Source organism: Callorhinchus milii, unplaced genomic scaffold (genome assembly GCF_018977255.1).
Source record: "Callorhinchus milii isolate IMCB2004 unplaced genomic scaffold, IMCB_Cmil_1.0 Scaffold5, whole genome shotgun sequence".
Taxonomy (NCBI): Eukaryota; Metazoa; Chordata; class Chondrichthyes; order Chimaeriformes; family Callorhinchidae; genus Callorhinchus; species Callorhinchus milii.
In genome coordinates, this window is record NW_024704746.1 from 11,701,909 (window position 1) to 11,723,765 (window position 21,857).

General features: G+C 36.2%; 1 protein-coding gene across 1 annotated transcript in view; it reads left to right on the forward strand.

Moving 5' to 3' along the window:
• Positions 1-21,857, forward strand: part of cdc73 (cell division cycle 73, Paf1/RNA polymerase II complex component, homolog (S. cerevisiae)) — a 111,308-nt gene that overhangs the window by 66,177 nt on the left and 23,274 nt on the right. The window contains exons 12-13 of the mRNA XM_007895671.2: positions 5,099-5,134; positions 5,427-5,514. Of these exons, the coding sequence (XP_007893862.1) occupies positions 5,099-5,134; positions 5,427-5,514 (124 nt within the window). The remainder of the gene's footprint in view (positions 1-5,098; positions 5,135-5,426; positions 5,515-21,857) is intronic.

A 21,857-nucleotide genomic window follows, 5' to 3' on the forward strand; every position in this document is an offset into this window, starting at 1 on the left:
TGACAGAGGGTGTAAAGCATTATTGTTTGAATCTGGTGCACAAATGTTACCACTATTAAAAGCATTGTCTTCAGTTCAGTGTTGATTGAAATTCCCATACCATTGCACAATGAAAAGAACTGTCTAACAAAACCTCTCTTGAAAGAAAAGTCCTTAACCCATGAATCGACCTTCAGATCCTTCTAACCTAGCAAGTCTTTCACAGCATAAAGCATAGTGTTGTGCAGATGGCTACTAGCCATCTTTCAGTTTGATACTAGCAGATTCAGGTGTTGCATTAATCCTGGCTGACCTTGCCCTTGTCAATCACCTTTGAAGCTTTTTATAGAACCCTGGGATGGATCTTTTGTTGGGGTGGGCGAGGCAAAGCTTGATCACTAGGGTCATGAGCAAGATGAAATGGTTCCTCAGCTCTTCTTCACCTCGGGATGTATTTTAATTCTCTTTTCATATCTGCATAACTGCAAAGCTGGGACTGTTTATGGGAAAATCTAAGAATCAGTAAACTTTCCATTTTAGAATTAGTAGAGGCATCCTCATTTCATAGACTCTATGGATTTTGGATTTCATTCCTTTTTCTTGACATCTTTCCAAAAAAAAGTACGGTGGTGGGTGAAGGTTATACACTCATAACCATAATTTTCAAACCCTGTAGCATCCTCCGATGGTCCATCTACAGATCAAGTGTAGTAAATCCCCAATGTGGGTAAGGTCATCAGTTCCTTCAAAAAAAAAAGCAAAAGGCTCTGTGTCAACACATCTTAAGTAATGAGAACTTCTGATCAGATTCACCATGTGAAATTGGTATGTGAACCATCCAGAACAGCTACAGCAGAATCCTCCGCAGCAGTTGGAATGTTTCAGGTGACAGATTTATGAAAGGCACCTGTAAGATTGTGCCTTTCTTTTAAAAGTTGAGTCCCACCAGGGATTTTTCTGAGCAAAACTGATGTGAAAAACATTTCAACCAGTGGCGTCAAACAATCCATATAAAAGAGTTACTTTGCTGCATTATTTTGGCATGAAGAGTTGGTGAACTGCAACATTTTATATGCACCCCTGCTCGCACAATTTGCTTGGCTTGTGAGTAGAATAGTTATTGAACAGTTGCTAAGCTTCAACCCTGAGTACTTGTACTTTGATTGCATTCATCTTAGATAGATTAGTAAACAAATAGTTTTCTCCAGTGTAAGTTAACGAGCAAAGGGTCTGGGATCTGTTTTGAAGCTTCTGCCTCTAGGGCTTTTCAATATGCCATTAGGAGATATTTCCTCTGATTTGCTTTCATTGAGGAGAAGAAGAGAGGGCTAGTTATAAATAAAAATTGGTACTCATTCTATGGAGTAATAAGGACGATACCAGCTTTTGGCAATGTTTCAATGTACCAATTTTGGTTCTTGCTCCAACTTTGACCTTTGACTTTTTCTCATGAATCTTTAAAGCTAATAGCAGAGTGATGTTTTTATCAATGTTGCTTTCAGCTTTTTCCTAATGGTTTCTAGTGTTCCAGTTTACACGGAACACTTTTAAGGGTAGTGCAATCATTAGTAAGGGTTTGATGTTAAGATGAATACATGAATAAAAATGAGTCATTTGAAAATAAAATTAATTAGTGGAAACAAATCATGCATGTGCACCAAATGCGAGAATCCCAAGTATTATTTACTCATTCAGCTGAATCGATGATAGTCTCAACTAATGGAATGGAATTGTAATAGAACTGCATTTGATACCTTATACAGGGTGACCAAAAAGTCATGATACCATTACAATGTCTAATAAGTCTTAAAGAAATTCAGATTCTTTTTAGATAACAGGATAGTTGTCATGGGTTTTCGGTCACCCTGTAGATGCAATCTAAATTGATGACCTGCATTTAAATATGATCTGTGGAGTCCTGCAGCTCAGTGGTTAGAGCACTTGCTTTGCAAGCGAGAGACCTGAGTTCAATTCCAGGCAGGGCGAAACCTTGGGCAAGTTTCCTTACTCCACACGCCTATTAATAATCCCTCCAAAAACAATAATAAATTGGTCATTTTCAATCTACGACTGTTTGTGGGACATTGCTGTGCGCAATTGGCTGCTGCGTTCGCCCACAAATATATACAGTCAATTCACTTTACAGTGTGTTCTGTGCAGCACTTTGGGACGTCCTCCTGACGTGAAAAGCGCTATATCAAATGCAAGGATTATTATTATGATATCCATTTCTAATTTCAATAGCAATTATTTTAATAAGCTTTAACCATAAATAACTTTATTTTTGTTAACTTCTCATGGTTTTTAATGCAATGAATGAACATTTTAAAATAATATTTGAGCAGTAATCAGAAACATTTTACAGAATGAAGAAACTTGCATTTTTTTAATCATGTTAAATGTGTCTTAGCATTTTGCGGGTAATTTCTGTGAAGTGATTATTTTTGTAGGCAAATGCAGCAATCATTTCTTCATCAAGGTTTCACAAATAGCCATAGGGTGAATGACCAATTAGTCTAAAAGATTGTTGGCTGGGGCACCTCCATTCTCGAATAGTGAAAGTATCAAGACATTCTCTTGATTAATTGGTTGTTGTATCCTGATTTGTGGTCCAATTACTCAGGCACTTTGGAACTTTGGTTTGCTTATAAGGTGGGTGCCTTGTGGACCCGCTGTTGGCTTTGGTATATAGCCTTGCCTGCTTCCCACATGCGAGGATCCTTGTCATAAATTAAAAGAGAGAGTGAATGAAAGCGAATGAGAAAGAGCTGCATCCAATGGTTTGCAAGGAAATAGTATTATGATTGGTGTGTATTTCGAATGGCTAAGGGAAACCATAGAGAAAAGTCACATCCCTCACTTGAATGGATTTTCTATTGCCCATCAAACCTCTGTTAAGAAGTCATGGAGTGATTTTCTTAGGATAATGGAGGGTAGACCTTTTCAGCAAGGGTGAAAGGATTATCTCTCAGTCGGAAATGGTGACCCAGTTTCCCAGCCCTGGATTTTGAAGCAGGAAAAATTTAATGTCATAAAACTGGTGACTTGAAATCAGCATGAAATCCCATAGTAACTAACGTCCTCTTTATTACTGCTGGAAGCACTTCATCTAAACTGCTTCCAGCACTAATAAAGAGGACGTTAGTTACTATGGATTTCATGCTGATTTCAAGTTACCAGTTTTATGACATTAAATTAACCAGAAAATTATGAGTCTCATTGCAAACAGATTACATGATCTTCCCTGATTAATTTTTTCCAACCTAATCGAAGTATTCTTCTCACCAGCCCTCACTGTAGAACTTACCATCTCACACTTCTCTCCAATGTTTGAGCAGCAGTGCAATTAATTTAATGCACTTATAATATTTTATCATTGTACAACTTAATCCAAACAAAATCCGAACCATACTTCAAAATATAGGCAGATGTTCCACTCCCACCGAGATAAACAAAATTGTGCTCCTCAATATTAGGTACAACATGATGCGAAACATCAAACGCCTCTGGAGGATTCTCTTTTACAATATCAAAAATATTAAAATGATATGAAGTACAATAACAATATATAGAAAATTCTTTGTCTGCTGCAGCAGTGAGCATACTGAAGTCATTTTACTGAGTTATAACCTGGAACTTAATTGTGTATAATTTAATTTTACAATGTTCTGGATTCTGTGAATTCTCAGGTAATATATTAAAAAAGGACCCAGTTTGGGATTCTGGATATTTCAGGGAATGCCTTTTTTTCGCATGCATGTCACTTTTGTTATAAATTATTCAATGGGACCATATGTCTGTAGCGTTTGGTTTTACGGATAAAGATGGATGGAGTTTCACTGTTACGGAAGTTTCAAGAGCAAATGTTTTTTTTAAAAAAATGTTTTGTATGTGATCATTTCTTCCAATTAAATAAGTTGGCTGCATTTCTCCACATAGTCTTGGGGGGTTGGGGACAGGACGGACTACTGCAATGCCACCAACTGAGCTTTGAATAATTATAGAATCTGAGGCAGAATTCACTTGGCATAAGCTCTTCAAAATAATCATACAGCTATTAGAAAATGTTTTGTCCCTTCTTCCTGAAATAATTTCTGCAACTCTTTAATACCTCTGGCATAACCTGCTATCGTAGATCCTTTCTGATTCTTTCAATTTACTCAGGCTAATAACATTCAGTTAGTGCCCTTAACTTAAGTGCTGAGTTTTCATAGATGAATTCTCAATAATCTTTTGAGAGGACTGCACCAAGTTTGGACTACAATGGTTTATTTATTTCCACACAATTGATCTGCAGAGAAAGTGAGATTTATGGCCAAGTTGTATAGTCTTGTCGAGTCAAGTTAATGAAATGTAATGCACATTAGTTTCAATGTATTATCAATCTCCATTTTTACTCCATAGAAAATATTTAAATCATGGTAGCTTTGTGGAAAATATGTGTCCGTGAATCACTTCTCTGCTCGATTGATTTTAGTGCTAGTTCTTCAACATGCAAACGCATAATTTCTGTATTGTTCATAAACTTCCACAAATGGCCTGAATGGATTTTTTGATTTTAAGGCTTACGATTATAATGTGAGTCCTTTTACTGCTGTTTGATCATTATGGTACAGTAGCAAGATATTAGTTTCTGTGTTTCTTGTCAGTAAATCATAGCTGAAAAAGGACATTCGACTGAGATTTTTTTAAATAACTTAGAAGTGAAATACAGAAATGTATATTTAGCTGTTTTTAAATATTCATAAAATGAATCTATTAAACTTAATATCTATGATTTCTTTACGCAGTATAACTGAAAACAATGATGTAATTGTGAAGAAATGTTAATCAACAAAATTTTCTAACTGTTTCTAGTGTTAAAAACAAATAAATTCATAGATTTCTTTTTGACCAGGCACAGACTATAAATCTCACAGGAGAAGTGTTCATGTCAGAAGCTTTGGGACAAGCTTGGCGTGTAAATTTGAAAATGGTTGGGAAGAAAAAATAATCTAGAATAGAAATAATGTTCAAGGACTAATCACTGATCCAAGCAGTGTTTGCTGTTACCATATATTTGTAAATGCATTTGTGAATCTTGTTTTGATACGTTCTCCTTTGCTCTTCTCCTGAGCAGTTTCACAAGCAAGACCACCACCAAACCAAAAGAAGGGTAAGATTTTGTGCTGAAAACGTACTTCTCATTCTGTTAAATTATTTTACAATCACTACACCTGCAACATTTCAAATATAGCTTGGAGTATAAAATGTTGGTAATAATTCTATTGTCTTTAAAATACCCTTGTATTTAAATATGAAACAGTAAATGTTTGCAATGTGTCAACTGCAAAAGAACTTCAGGACTGAGTAAATGATGGCCTTGATTGTAATTTGATGAGATCATTTTTAACCTCAAGTTTTTGGCTATTAGAAATGTTAAAATAAAACCTTTCTCTTCCTTCCAGGCTCTCGAACGCCTATCATCATTATACCAGCTGCTGCCACTTCTTTAATTACCATGCTGAATGCAAAAGATCTCTTGCAGGACTTAAAGTAAGTCGTAGAATAAATTGTATATCTTAGAAGGTGCTTAATGCGAGTTTGTAGCAAATCCTGATAGAGTGACAGTTTTGTTTTTTTTGTTGGGGGTGGGGGGGGTGAGGGTTACTATCAAAACACTAAGAAGCAAACCTCTTTCGATGCTGGAAAATGACATTAAAATTGCAAACCATGAAAAATACGCATGAGTCTCAAACTAACCTGTAAAGCCCTTTAAAAAAACTTCCTTTTTTGTTTTGTTGTTTGCTGGTGAATAAATTATCATAATGTTAAAATTTGCTTCCCACTACCTGTTGAAGAAGTGAAAGTAGAAGTTCAACATTATTTTACAATTCTGCACAGAAACAGGAAGATCCATAGTTTTGGGGTGTAGTGGTTTCTTCTCTCTGTGTGACCAACAACAACAAACAACAACATTTAATTTGTAGAGTGCCTTTCACGCCGGGAGGACGTCCCAAAGTGACCAGGGCTCCCTCTATCTCCTTGTCCTCCTGGACCTCTCCGCTGCCTTCGACACAGTTGCTCATGCCACCTTCCTCGACTGCCTCTCCTCACTTATCCACCTTAGTGGTACTGCACTCTCCTGGTTCAAGTCCTACTTAACTAACTGCCATCACTTTGTATCCCCAAGTAGTTTTTTTTCCCCTGCCGCTTCCAGGTCACAAAATTGTTACATTAGGTTATTTTGAGACAAACCTATCAAAACAGTAGGATCATTTAAGATCCAGGGAATTGTAAAATCAAGGAGACTACAATATGATCATTACATATTACAAGAGTGATATGAGGAGGCAAAGTCTGAATATAGACAAGTTTGAGGACCAGCAGTAAGACGTATGGTAGTTGATTATTATGACTGAGAGATTAGCTCACTGGGAGCACAGCTGGTGTGAAAGATGTAGGTCAAGTAAAAGACCTGGTCACAGTAGTTTATGAACACATTTACAGGATGCACATCTAGCCATGTCTTCTTTCTAAGAATTACAGGTATTATCTAATTCTTATGGAACTGAAGTAGTTATTTTTTTAATCTCAAATTTGTCTGAATGAAGCAGTATAAAGTGAAAATGCTACATAAAAAAATAGTTACCTAGCTTTCAATTTTTTGGTTGTACTTGAATAATGCCTTCTGAGAATAATTGTGCTCCTCACTAACAATTTAGATCTAAAATAAGTAATGTTAAATTTATCTTACATCTTGATTAGACTATATTTGGAGTACAGTGTGCAGTTTTCATTGCCATACAACAGGATATATATTGTAGCTTTGGAGAGAGTGCAGCATAGAGATGCTAGGATGTTCCCAGGGATGTGTGAGTACAGTTTTGAAGGAAGAATGGACAGGTTGGAGGTTTTCTCTCTGGCAAAGAAGGGGACCTGGTATTGAAGTTTAAAATTATTAAAAGGTTTGAAGAGTCTATATTAATAGCGTGTTGGCCAACCTTTTTGGTCGGCCAACCAAATACATTTTTCTTGATTGAATATTTCTTGATATACGGCACACCAGAGCAGATGTTCTGCTGTTAAATGTGAAGTTGCCAAATTCAAATCATTGAATTGTGAAAATCAGTTTCTTTTTAGTATTGGCTACAGTTACAATATCAGAGCAGGGTTGTTTAAATACACCAAGAATGTGATTATAAACAAATGTTATGAATTAAAATGGTGCACAACAAGTGCTATATAAACAATTTGGAAAACATACATGTGATTACAGAAAACTATAGGTAAGGTGGCGGGTGTCATGAAAGGTGACCAGTAAAAAGTAAAATGATCTTGACCAATGAGGAAGCAGTGTTAGTGGTAGTGTTCATATAGATAATGAAGTCAAAACTATCTTCTGTAAGCAGTGATAATGTATATTTGCTGCTCTTATATAAGTTGTAGGTAATGTCATGTGTCCCAAGAGATCTTAGTAGATAATAGAAATTTATGCAGGATTGGAAACATTTCACATAAAGCTCTTTTAATATGATTAAAATAGAACAACCAGATTTATGGAAGCTATGGTAGAGCATAGTGCCTTGCTGCTGTCAAAGGTACTGCTTGAGGCTCGTTGCTTAGATAGCCAAAGCAAGTTGGTCTTCACACCATGACTGTAGAAAGTAATACATGACTTATTCAAGGTGACCAGGGCTTTTATCAATGGATACCAAGAAATGGAAGGATTTAAAATGAATAATTTGCTCCTGATTGGGAAGTGCCTGCGATTTAAGTTCATTCAGTTTGTGGAAAGCTTTAGGTTTGATTTTTGTTCCAGCTTTAATGGAGGTGCAGCCCATTTTCAGACTTGCCAACTCCTGATTTGATTGCAAAAATCACAAACCATAATGTGATCTTTTGTTAGGCTTTTGAATGTAGTTGCAATCTTGTAGTTTGGATGTGAAATCATTTTTTCAAATTTTTACTGGAAATTGGACAAGATTTTGCACAGCTGATCATTTAATTCTTGATTTGTGGATTAGATGATTTGCGGAAAATGGTGTAAAGTCTGTAGTGTATTGGGTTATAAATTCATATTAGAATATTTTGAGGAAAGATGAGGAATATGCCATGTTAGTGGTGCGGTGGCCAACATTTTTGGTCAGCTAACACAATATATTTTCTTGATTGAACATTTCTTGGTTTATGCCAAGCCAAGAAATATTCAATCAAGAAAAATCTGGAAACAAAACATTATTTTAAAACAGACTCACCTGGAGTACGAATGTTCTGAGGGCCACTCCATGACGGCCTGTGGGCCACTTGTAGCCCACCACTGTGCTATGTGATGCATTCATCGACAGAAGGAGGAAAACTTCATTCTGGTGCTGCTTTACCTTATGCCTCTTGACAAGTATGAATTTCTGTACAGCCACAGAGTTCCAAAGGGTGGGGGAAAAGTGGCTGAAAGCTTGCTTTGCCAATTGTGGGCTGGAGTAGATAAGGAGCATAAAGCAAGCCAGAGTTGGTGGCGTGGAGGCAGTGTTTAGGGGAGTTGGGTTCTACACTGATGTAATTGTTTTATGATATCCAAGATTATGGAAAAATAACATTTGAAATTAGTACTTACATTTTTGCGTGCAATATAAACGAGTGGCATGTTCAGTTCATATTGATGAGTACTGATTCACATCTTTATTTGTTTGTAACATTTTTGTTGGAATACAAATGGCAATCTGCAATCCTACGGATGGTGGGTAAGAAAGTGGTTGTAAAACCAGTGAGACAGCAATGCTTTTACCAATTAAACTAATATTAATGAGTTTACAAGAGCAATAGGATATTTTAATTCGACAGTTTGATACTAATGATAATCCCTCCAAAAAAACAAAACAGTAATAAATTGGTCATTTTCAATCTACGTCTGTTTGTGGGACATTGCTGTGCGCAATTGGCTGCTGCGTTCGCCCACAAATATACAGTCGATTCACTTTACAGTGTGTTCTGTGAAGCGCTTTGGGACGTCCTCCCGACGTGAAAAGCGCTATATCAAATGCAAGGATTATTATTATTATTATTATCAATAAATTCAATTGTGAAACTGTTCTGTGCTATTCTTCATAATGCAGATAATCTGCACAGTTAATTTTTATGGCATTGACTGAAATTGTTGCACCAGTATCCAGTTGAAGGGAAAGTTGAGATTGAGGTCATATATCTATTCAGGGGTTTTATTACGCTAAATTGTAAAATGCGCATTTCAAACTTGTAAAATTAAAGTGCAGTCTTGGGTAAATTTAGATGGCTTTTTCTTCCCTTATTGCTGAGAACTTAATGTGAATATATAGAACCACTAATGCAGAAGGCCATGCATTGTGATTTCACATAAAGTAATGAGAAATGTATTTTAAAATCACAATATATACAGTTCATTATATGCTAATTAAAGTGATCCTTTCTCCCTTTTTCAGCTTCAGAAGAGTTTCCTTTCACCTCCTCCCTCCCTAGCCTCCTGCAGTGCATTAACAATTCTAACAATTGTCCTCAGGGGAGCTTTTGATATGGGTGATTGCCAAGTTAATGCTCACTGCAAGAATAGTTTGTCCACTTGAAGAGGGATTAACAATCCCAAACTCATTTATTTTAGGTTTTCTGCAATGAGCTCAAAATGGTTTTCCAGGGATTTCAGAAAACTATCTAGGGCAAATGTCATCCCATTTAAACAAACTCTTAAGTAAAATTGTTTGGGTCTAAACTCATTTTATACATTCTCCTGTCAGTAGTAGTTCGTTTTAAAAAGTTCAGTCCAAAAGAAATCATATATTTTAAATACACGTTGTGCCAAATTAAGAATCCGGGTCTGATCTATTTATTTTACCACGATGCTTGAAAATATAAGTTGTTGAAACTTATATTTGTAAATTTAAAACTTAAAAATTGTATTACATTTATTATGGTCAAACAGAAGAGTGAACATAACATTTTTGAATGATAAATTTAAAAAAACAGTTTGGACTAAGAAGGTAAGCAAAACAAACGCTTTCAAGGGATCCTTTTTGCAAGTAGAAAGATTTAGAAAACGTACCTTAGGAATATTATTTTTCTGACTGACCTTTGGAGAACTGCATCAAAGGCATTTCCGTATAATTGCTGTCTAATTTAATTTTTAACTAATAAAAACATGCTTTCTTGTGCGTTAGAGACATGTAACATTTTGGGGTTTTACATTAGATCCTTTTTATAGGACTGTAGTTGGGGCAGAGGAGGGTCTATAAAATTTCAAGTGGGGAGCAGCCGAGAGTATATTTATTGGCACTTCACTGATCACATAATTAGTGATGTCATGGCCAGTCGGCTGCGACTCCACTTACTGTAATTGAAATCGGGTTCATTCCTTAAAAGACATCATCACATTTAATCCAGTTTTTGGACTGGTGCATTTTAAAGCCTGACACAGTGGGATTTCAAGAGCAATATGAAGTGAGACTAAGGATTTAAATGCTCTGGGGTCAGGATTTGGAATTTTTAGGGAAGGAAATATTGAGGTCCATTAGTGAACCCATGTTATGACCAAATGCGTTACAGCAAGGCTCTGCTGTATCCCACCTACTATAATAATAATCCTTGCATTTGATATAGAGCCTCATCAAGTCTTTGAGACTTCTCAAAGTGCTTCAGAAAATATACTGTAAAGTGAATTTACTGTTTATTTTGTGGGTGAAATGTGGCAGCCAATTGCACACAGCAGTGTCCCACAAACTGTCATGAAATAAGTGACCAAATTTTTATTTATTTTGAAGGGATTATTACCCTTGGAAAAGTGACCTGCCAATTGACTAACAACCGGGTTGTTAGTAAAGCAACCCACTTACTGTAAACCAAGGAGTGTGAAGTAAGGAAACTTGCCCAATGTTTCGCCCTGCTGCGAATAGAACCCAGGTCGCTTGCTTGCGAGGCAAGTTCTCTGATCAATGAGCTACAGAACTCCACTATAAAGGTGTGGGATTCGTTTCTGACACTCTTTTTATCTTTAATTTATTTTAATGCTATCTTTCTCACCAGGAACATATTAAATGATTTCCAAACTAAAACAAATTACACATTAAAATTAATCCTTTGACAATTTGTTTTCATGGTAATTACACAAGAGAGATTTATAAAAGAGGATTTTAATTTTAAATTCATATAGGCCTCAAGTTAGTCCCAAGAGCTGACGTATAATCCATTTTTGTTCATTGTGCAATATTTGTAATGAATCCAATTCTCATAGTACTTTGTCTACATGACATTAACCTGCCATCAATCAGAATTGAAGATGCTTTTAGAAATGGCGAAGGACATTTGACTCATCTTCGTTTTGACACTACTGCGTTTGTTTTTTATCTGACTTTGAATTATTTTCAATACTTCCAAGTTGATGTTTAAGTTGATGTTTGCAGAGAGAATGCAAGCCATCCTGGTGCTGTAGCAAGATAAAAGTGGATAAGTATGTGGTATGTTGTTTTCTGAGTGATTAAATATAACAACAAGATTACATTTGTATAGCGCCTTTCACATCGGGAGGACGTCCCAAGGCGCTGGCAGTGTACAGCATTTCAAACGTGAGCTGAGGTCAGGGGGGGGGTGGGAGAGGGGAGGGGAAGGGGTGTGGCCGATGGCATGGTCAAAGAGGAGGGTCTTGAAGGAGGCTAAGGATGAGGCAAGGCGGAGTGATTGGGGGATGGAATTCCAGAGATTGGGGACAGAGTGGATGAAGGCTCTCCTGCCAATGGTGGGGCGGGTGGGTCGGGGGAGGTGGAGCAGGTCAGAGCCGGCTGAGCGGAGTGAGCGGGCAGGTTGGAAGGGGGTTAGGAGGTCGCAGAGGTAGGGTGGGGTGAGGCCATGGAGGGCTTTGTATGTGAGGACTAGGATCTTGAACTGGATCCTCTGAAGGATAGGGAGCCAGTGGGGTCAGGTAAGAGTGGAGGGAGATGGAGTCACGGTGTTTGGTGCTGGAGAGTTATAGTTTGTTTATTATAGTTTATAGTTTGTTAGCAAATGTTAATTAACTATCATTACTTTGTGCTTACTTTGAAAGCATTTGATGTCTGTGACTAGCTAGCATTATGTAGAACAACTAAATTTAGTTGTCATGGAAACAGCTTAGGGGTATTTTTAACATTTTCTTCAAATATAAATAATGATCACATATTTGTCGCAGCAGAAGCAATCTCTATGGCCTGTTAGTCTCGTATCCTCACTATCACCTTCTTGGTTTAATTTACCTTAGCAAAAGGAGTACGGTATTTTTCTTTCAAAAGCCTCCCTGGATGAGCAACTGCTGCATCACTCATTCTGCCCAGCTTTGTAACATATTAGCTTTTTCGCTGGAGGCTTCAATGTGTGGGCTGCCACATGACAAAGTATATACTAATAAATGAGATGAGTGTGTGGGGATGCAAAGCAACTTGTACTGTGTTATCACAAAGGATCTAACTAGAGTCTTTACTTCCTAGCTGCTGAGCACACAATGAGTCCCTGGAGATGAGCAGATCTGCTATTGAGTTTAGATAGGTAATGGGGTAATAGGTAAAAGCTCTGGCAGATTGAATAGAAGATCAGTGGTCTTAACCCTTAAACTGCAAGCAGTTTTACAGACTCACTCTCTCTTTGGGCTGACGGCTTGTATCTTTTCATACACTATGGCACAGTAAAAAAACAATAAAACTATTCAGATAAAATAACTATGATATAAAACAAAACATTGGAGAATGAAACACTATGAAATCAAATACAAGGATTGCAATCTTAACCTTTTTTTTTGCTGTTGTCTGCTTGTTCTAACCGCTATTCATTTCTTATTTTCTTTTCCACCTATCGTTCATTTTGAAAAGTAGGAGCAAACGCTTTTAAGGCTTTTTTTTTATCATCAACCAGCTTGACTGGCTGGCTGGTTTTTCAGGCAATGGAAGAGGTGAAATGTTAATGGTAAATGGGCTGTATGATAGATTCAGAACTGTTGATTTGTTAATTCAGTGAACTGTCAATTTCTAATTCAGTGGTTTCATTTGCAAAATGGGAATCCCTGATGGGGTGACCAGCTACTGGAGAGAAAGTGAAAGCACATCAGAACACTCTAAAGTGTAAATAATCAGAATGTAATTTCAGCTGTGCAGTATTCAAATGAATGACTGGGTATAGCAATGCTAGCTTGCTGACTTGTTGCCTGATCGCATACAGTATGAGCTTTTCACAACCAGCTTTGTCATCCATGATGCAAGGAGGTAGTGCAGTAAAGTCATTTATCCACTGTTGCCTTATTATGGCTCATCTGATGATGTGCTGCTGCTTCACCTCGGATCAGGATTAATTTTCAGCTTGGAAACAGCAAAACAACTGTTATATACCACTTCTGGACTCTGCTATCTAATTGTCTAACTAAATTATTATCTGATTATCTAATCAGCTTGAGTGGCCAGTCAATACTGTTAAGCGCTTTGGATGAATGTCTTCCCAACCTTAAAGGTGCTATATAAATGTAAATTTACATGATATTGCATTATAAATTGATTTAAGCATGCAGTTATAATTTGATTATTTCTGTTAAATCCTGGTGTGCTCACCTGCAGTAACTAACCTACTTAAACTTGGGAGTGAACTGTTCGCTCTATTTTAATTTACAATATTTACTGTTTGGTTTGAAACGTCATGAAGACATCTCAAAATGCTTCAAAGGATATATTACAAATGTAGTGACTATATTTTGTCGGCAAACGTATCAGGAATGCATTAATGACCTAACCAAAACTGCAGTAACCAACGATTTAAAGTGATCTTGGAGAAACAATTAATCAATTCTAATGGTCTAGGAAAACAATATCAGCAATGATTTTGAAATGGGCAGTGTTTTGTACAATGCCTAGCAGACCCCTTAATTCATGGTTTTGTTATACTCTACAGGATTATTTTTTTTTACAGATTTGAGGAGATGGAAGAGAATTGTGAAACACATTCCAAGGACCAATGTCCCTGGGCCTTCATTGTTGCTGTGGTTACTGGCATGAGTTACAATGAGTCAGGCATCCTATATTAATAGTGTCCTATATATTAACAATACTATGCCTTTAAAGACCAACACGCACGAATAGAATTGGCTGAAAATATTTTTTTAATGATGCTTTTATAACATTTTTAATTATGTAAAGTTAAAAAAATTACAACTACATGATAATTTTGATATTCCAATTTTAAAATAAAAAATAGACAGTTGAATTGGCATGCTTCTCATCGCTTGTCTTCATGTAAATCATTAAATCCAAACCACAGTACATAAGTCATTACATTAGGAAATAGTTGCTCAGTTCTAAAAGGTCAAGTGGAACATTGAAGCTTGGATAGGTTGGATCTGCAATTTAAATGTTATAAATTTGTGGAATATCTGTTTAGTTTGAACCTTTGCTCTAGTGCGCTGCTCATGCTGCCCTTCAAATTGTTCCAATTTAGAAATGGATTTCAGATTATGAGACATTGGATTTTAGTAATATTTTCAAACCAGAGGGGAGCATTTGATCAAAAGTAAAATCCCCCTGGTTTTACACAATTTCAACCCATTTATGTCACTATTTGCCTAATTATCAGAAGGTAAAGCTGCATACCTGTAAGCCTTGTATCTCGACAATATATTGATTTTTCTGGTGCTCCGATAGATCAGGATCTACTCATTCAGGTTTCTTACAAGCACTTCTTGTAAAAACTACATTTTCTGGCATACCTGTTTAAATTCTAGAAATAAATTTTAAACTATGGATGGTTTTTGCCACAACCAATATAGAATCTTCATATCGAAATTTATGTCAACCAGGTTGCTGTTTTTTTTAGAAGAAAATTTATAGTGAGCTATTCTTTTTCCCTTTACAGGTTATAGCATTTTTTGCTTACAAATGGGGAAGAGAGCATATTATGTTTAGAGGTCTATAAACAAAATTGATCTGCTATAAGAATAGGTATCAAATATTGATGGACTACAGTTCAGATTTGGAGGTTCTAATTTAGAATAAGCCTCCATTTCAGCTGCCTATGTAACAAGTGTAGTCCCATCAGGAAGAAGAGTAGACTTTTAAATGTTGCTTTCTTTTTGCACAACACACACTTTTGTGACACAAATTTGGCCTCCAGAGTGAAATGAGTGGATTTCCTTCTACAATTTTTCTCTTTCCTTTCTTCTCCCCTTCCGCCCAGAAAAATAAAAGTCAGCTCCAATAAGTACTTTTACCTTTCTTGGAATCGCTTGCTAAATTAGTTTCTAAAAGAACTAAGATTAAAATCTTACAAACCTTTTTTAGTATTGCTGCTAAATTGGGACTTGCCGATTTTAGGATGCAGAAAAGATTATCTATTTATTTTGCTGTGTATCGTATGCTGTTTGTGCATAAATGGCTCTGTGTAGAGATCTAGTATGCTGTGAATGTAGAACGATTAGGTCTAGCTCTTCACATTCTCACCTCAACATCTGAACTAGGAGGAAAATAATAGATTAGGGTGGTAATGCAAATTAGACGTTTATGTTTCAAATTACAAAGAGTATAATGTATTTCTTAAACTGAAGCTTTTAGCAGCATGAAATATGATATTTACTTTGTGCAGCAGAGCTCATTACTATTTAACAGTTTGCCCTGACCCTCCTAACTATGACTATATCAAAAAGCAATCCATCTTTGGTGAAGAAAGGTTATTGAACAACAAGCAAATCTCTATGCTCTCAACAGCGGCTGAGCAAAAGGATGAGATAAATTCAGTGAGCATAATGTGGGTTTCGCATGAATTTTCCCTTGGTTTTCTCCATTTACATTAAATGTATTCTGTGATTCACAGCTAATGTTTGGAACTAATATCTAATACGTTGGCACATTGGTGTTGTGCCATTCTCTAATGTAACTGCATTGCCTCCTTGCAACAAATCTGTTGCTTACCATCACATGGGGTGGAGTAAATAGTTTGATCTTTGTAAACCACCTTTGAAAATATCCCTTTGTTAATATTTCAATGCAATACCGGCAGCTATCTGTTTGCAGAGATCTATGGGATTTTTTTATTTTAAAACTGGTCTCGCATTCAAAATATTTTCATTGTGGATTCTGTTCATAGTTTTCTCCTCGTTTCCAACAGAAAGGACAAAATAATGCCTAGAGCTTCCAGATACCTGATTTACACGCTCTGTAACTAATATTAAAAAAGTTGTATAATTGAAAATATATGGGTCAAATGGTTTCAAGATTATTTGATCAGAGCGTTGATGTTACTATTATAAACTGCTTCTCTCTCGTCATTTACTGGGGCTTGCACCCCTTTAATTACTACTTGTAATTATCTCCAGCCTTGTATTTTTCCACACGTAATCTATGAAGATTGACAAGTAGAGTATATATTTTTAACTATAAAGTTTGCCCTTTAATTGAATTCTGATGTATTTAGCAATGATGAGTAATGGCTTTAATTACAGAAATCATTCAGTACATCATTTTCTGGTAATTAAGGAGTGGAGGAATAATGCAGTTCTGTGGGCAGATTTGATTTTGTCAAATACCTTTTATACTGAAGAATCTCAGCCACAATGCATTTAGCATTTGTATAGTATCAGTTGATGCATATTGGTTGGGGCTTCTCATAACAATTCTTTGCTGTTGTACTGAAAGGCATACACTGAGACGGCGGCCGGCGTGAAGGGCGCTATATAAATCCAAGTTGTTGTTGGATATGCAGTTAATCAGAAAATCATATGAGACTTGATGGTTCTTGACAAAACTTCCTTTGCCATTAGGCAGTGTCCAGATATATTCCGTAAAATATGGGGAATATTTCTGGCTTCAGGGAAGTTACTTGCACAGAGTATTACACCGTTGGAAAATGATTCACATCTTTGTTTCATACACCATCATAATCTGTAAATTGGAAGTGCCATTTATGAAATAGAATTTTAGACTAATGAATTGAATATCAATACTGTTGTCAGATCCAGTTCTGACGAAAGGTCATTGACCTGAAACGTTAACTCATTTTCCTATCTCCGTGGATGCTGCATGTTCCCAGCGACTTCCGTGTTTATACCAGATTCCCAGCGTCTGCAGTACTTTGCCATTTGTTTAATGTGTAGAATACTTATTTCAATTGCTGGAGTGATGAACAGTTAAAACGTTATTTGGAACAGCTCTAGAAATTACATTGTTGTTTTTATAGAAATAGCTATTTAAGTTTTATGGAATATACATTAAATGTGAACATGCCTACAAAATACGCATCCTCTCCATTTCACATTAATTCCTGTGAAGCGCTGTGAGGAGTCCTTCTGATGTGATAAGGCGTTGTACCAAATGCAAGGATTATTATTATTAATGTTTTGGGACGGAGGAAGCTTAATACAGAGACAACTCCATAACCGAGTATACAATTTGATTAACAATAGACAGAAAATAAATGGATATGGTATACAAATCTGCAGCTGTATTCAGCATCTGAAGAATGTGATCAATTTTGTGGTTAAGATTTAATCATGGAATTAATTCTAAGCTCTACACAAGTTCACCATGCAATAATGTGATCCAGGAAAGCCAACCTTAATATTTCCTTCGCATTCATAAACCTAAAAATGAAAATGTTTCACATAATAAAAAAATCATATTTTAAATGTTGTAATGGGAAAGATACTCATCTTTAATCGTAAACTACTCTGAGCTTATGTTGCAGAACCAGTTTTTGTATTTGGCTAGAAATCAATGTCAGTTATGGATATTTACAGTAAACCTGAAATCTGATATTCGGTTCCGTATTTCTTATAGTATAACAATGGATAATTCCAGGGTGTGCAGGATACTTGTCAGTGAATGCTGGTTTACCACAAAATAACAAACCATCTGATAAAGTGGCATCTGCCTGAGCTGGGTTCATAACATGATGCAATTACAGACTTTATTTGACCATCAGTTAGCAAATCAGTTAGTACAAACAAGTTATATATGACTTGTATCATGTAGTTTGAGGTTAAAATAAGATTTAAAACGAGAAACAAATATCAAATTATTCTCTTGACATTTTTATGAAATGTGAAAGTAAACCATAGGTGTTTAACTAAAGGTCAGTTTTGGGATTGTAACTCGAGAATAAATTTCCATAATCCAATGTTTCATCTATTTAGAACTGAGTTAATTGCTGCTTCACAGTCTCCATTCTAGGTAGGACTCACTTGCTCACGGATGGGTATTGAACTTGTGAATCTTTTTGATGAGTATAGTTAAATCGCTTTCAAGATGATAAAAGAGACAGGCAGAGAAATTAATTTCTCTGTAGTGTTGTAAATCTTATTTATGAAGATATTTTGGCATTTAACACTATTAAACTATTGTAGGTAATGGAAAATGTAGTGAAGAAAATCTTATTTTGGACAGGCAAAGTTTAAAAAGTTACACTCAGGCAAGGATTTTAGTGTTAGGCGTCAGCCTGGTTCAGTTGACAGCGCTCAATTTTAAATTTTAAATTTTAAATTTAAATATCAGAACGTTCAAGTCCCGCATCAGAACTTTGTGATCATAGTGTAAGTTGATATTTTGGTGCAATGGTAGCTCTGGATTCTCAGAGATGCCGTCCTTTGTATGAAACAATAAACTAAGGTTTCATCTGCCAGTTCAGGTAGATATTAAAGATCCCGTGTGCATTATTCAGAAAGAGAAGAGAATTTGTGAGTATCCTAGCCAGCAATCCCCCAGGAAAAATTGGTCATTCACTTCATGGCTGTTTGAAGGAGTTTGCTTATGCAAATTGTTTGTCGTGTTTGCCTCAAGGTGCACAGTGACTACATTTTACAGTGAATCCTGTGAAATGCTTTGAGACTTTTTGATGGTGAACAAATGCAAGGATTATTTATTAAGTTTTTTTTCCATGCAATATTTGAGGGAAGACAGGCATTTAATGTGTCTTGTGCAAATCTTCTCCAGTGCCATATTATTGAGCTGCTGCATTTTGTTGCAGAATCTGTAAATGGCATTACATTGGTGGATCATGATTCGGGGGGTAATCCTTCAAAAAAAAATGATTTGGTCACTCAATCCATGGCTGTTTGGGACACTGCTGTGCACAATTGGTTGCCGTGTTTCACCCACAAAATATAGTCAATTCACTTTTCAGTACATTCTGTGAAGCGCTTTGATATGTCTCGAAGATGTGATCAGGCGCTATATCAAATGCATGGATTATTATTATTCAATCAGTGAATCAGACTTAAGCCTACATATAATTTCATTGCAATGTGAGGCTAAATTTAAACTGTGTGTAAATACAGGTGTATTTAGGCTAAAGAAATTATAGGTGCCTTTTATTAGGCAATAACCAAGGATTATTATTATTATTAACATTTTAAACTTTTTAACATTTCAAAAATAAATCGTATAATCTCAGTGTGCTATCGATAAGGTTTTGATTTTAATAATAATTAGGTTTTCTAAAAAAAAACAAGCTATCTAATATTCCCAAATGTTCAAATATACACCTTTTAATGTTGTTGCTGAAAATATAGTTTCCCTCTTCAAGAATTCTTCCACTGGTCACAAATAGGTTGCAAGAAGAATGGGTAAGCTTTAAACCAGTAGTGAACTGGGGGGAAATAGACTAAGTTTAGACCTAATTATTGCATTATATTAAGGAATATAATAAAGAATTATCTGTTATATGCATTGGAAGTGGCATACATATATGTTATATACATGTGAATGGAATATATCATTGGTTAAATGCTTAAAAGAGGGCTGGGGTTAGTATTGAGCTTGCAGATTCAGGCTACGACACTGCTCCATGCAACTGATAAAGAATATGAATGACTTTCAGGAAGCTATGTCTCCTGGCTTGCTTGGCAAGCAGTTCATGAATTGCATTAACTGTGATTTATGTTTTGACATAAAATATGCTCTGCGATGGGATGTGCTAATTGAAGGCCATGCTGCAGCTCCACACCTCAGCAAAGATCCTTTCCTTTACAGATGAAATATATGGTATTCTGCAAAGAATCTAGTTTAAAGAGTATTATTGAGCTCATTTACCCAACAATATTGCTGCATTCTTGGGGGTCATTCTTTTGAAACTTCAGTGAAAAATACACAATGGAACTGATATGACATAGGATAGAATAGACTGTGGATTAGTATGTGTGAAATTAGTATTCCTTAGAAGAAACTTTTCACAGCAAGATACCCTACAGACCTGCACTTACACAAGCTACATAGGATATATAGTCCTGTTTCATGCAGAGATATTAAAGTTCTTCCTTATTTATTCAAGCTCTATGTACTAAAATTAAATTGTTGTTCAGAATAAAAATGTTCAGGGACACTGACTAAAAACCATGCACACCAGAAATCCATGTGTCCAAGCATTCAGAGGACCCTTTGCCACACCTATGTATTTAGGCTTCATTCAAGCTTTCAATCTGCTGGTTGGGAGCTGAGTATTTTTGACTTACTGAACTGTGCTAAAATGGGTAATAAAGGCATAAATTATATCTTTCCTACTTTCCTTTTTTCTTTTTTGTATGTAAGGTGAACATTGTTTTAATATAACTCATACAATCTGCCCCAGGTTTCCAGTTTTCTTTGTAAACCAAATTCATTATCATTCATTTCAGCAAAGCATTCCTTTATGTTTGGTGTCGGGGGAGTTCTTCTGAAATAGCTTTAAGGAGTCCGTAGTTGAAAATGACCCTTAATATGATCCGTGGTGGTCAGGGCATTAAGTCATTAATTCAGCCTTTGCCTGTAATGACACTTAACCATGTAAGTAAATTAGGTGTTCACTATCTTGATGACTACTGTAGCACTAATCCTACTTCAAGCAACAGCCAGCTGTTGGATTTTATGAGTAATCAAAGTGAAGCAGCAAGACATCCTAACCTGAAGCAGCATAAATTGCTTGGGTACCCAATGTTCAAGGCTACTTTTCATTTTTCTGCAACAGTTTTTGCTCTTTTTAATGATCATGGTTAGGATCCCTCATCTACTGCTCTTAAAAATAACCCCCGAGTTTGAAAAATAGTAATTGTCTGGTTTGAGGTTGATACTTGAGGCTATGTGGATGGGGAAATTAAGCAGTCTAACAAGTAGTTAGAATATTGAGGTTGGAGAAAGGGGTTGCATGTTGTGGGAAGGCTGTCTTAAGCTAAGAACTACTGCCTTATGGCATGTTTTGACAAGACATTGCACTGCAAACGCATTGGGAATGTTAAATGTCTTCTGCATACAGATTGAGGATTCAGCCCTTACTAGGAAGTGGCTAGGTTAATGAGATATTTGCTAAAATATGGTGGATTCTGTTATTATTAGTCATCATTTAAAGATGCATTAAAATTTGCTGTAAATCTGTCTTTGCATGTACATTTCCATATTTTTGAAGGATTTTGGTGGTTGGAGCAGTATTGGCATGACATTTATTTTGATAAAAGGTCAAGCGATTTTCTTTATACATGGCTGAGATTTCTTGAGACATTTGGAGTTAAAATTCTTGACACTATTGTGCTTTTGTGTTCTTTTACCCGTTCTCTTCCTTTCCTCCTCTTCGCTCTGCCCCACCTCCCCCCCTCTCCATTACTGTCTTGTTTTGTAGTATGAGAGTCGGAAATAAATAAATTTACACCCGTTAAGCTCAGAGAGTTTATAGCATCTGACTTTAAGCTACTCTTCTGCTTCTACAGTTATGTACATTAGTAGATTTCAGTAATTAAGGGAGTCAAATTACTTTTTCATGCAGTAAAATGTAAAAAAAAGTTATTTTCCTGGGTGTCTGGTGGTCCCATCCGTAATGTACTAACATGTTACAGCACAGCAGGAGGATGCAAGAGATTCTCTGCAATACTTCTAGACTGGGTCTGGTGTCAGCTGGGCTTTTTGAGGGAGGAAAAATCA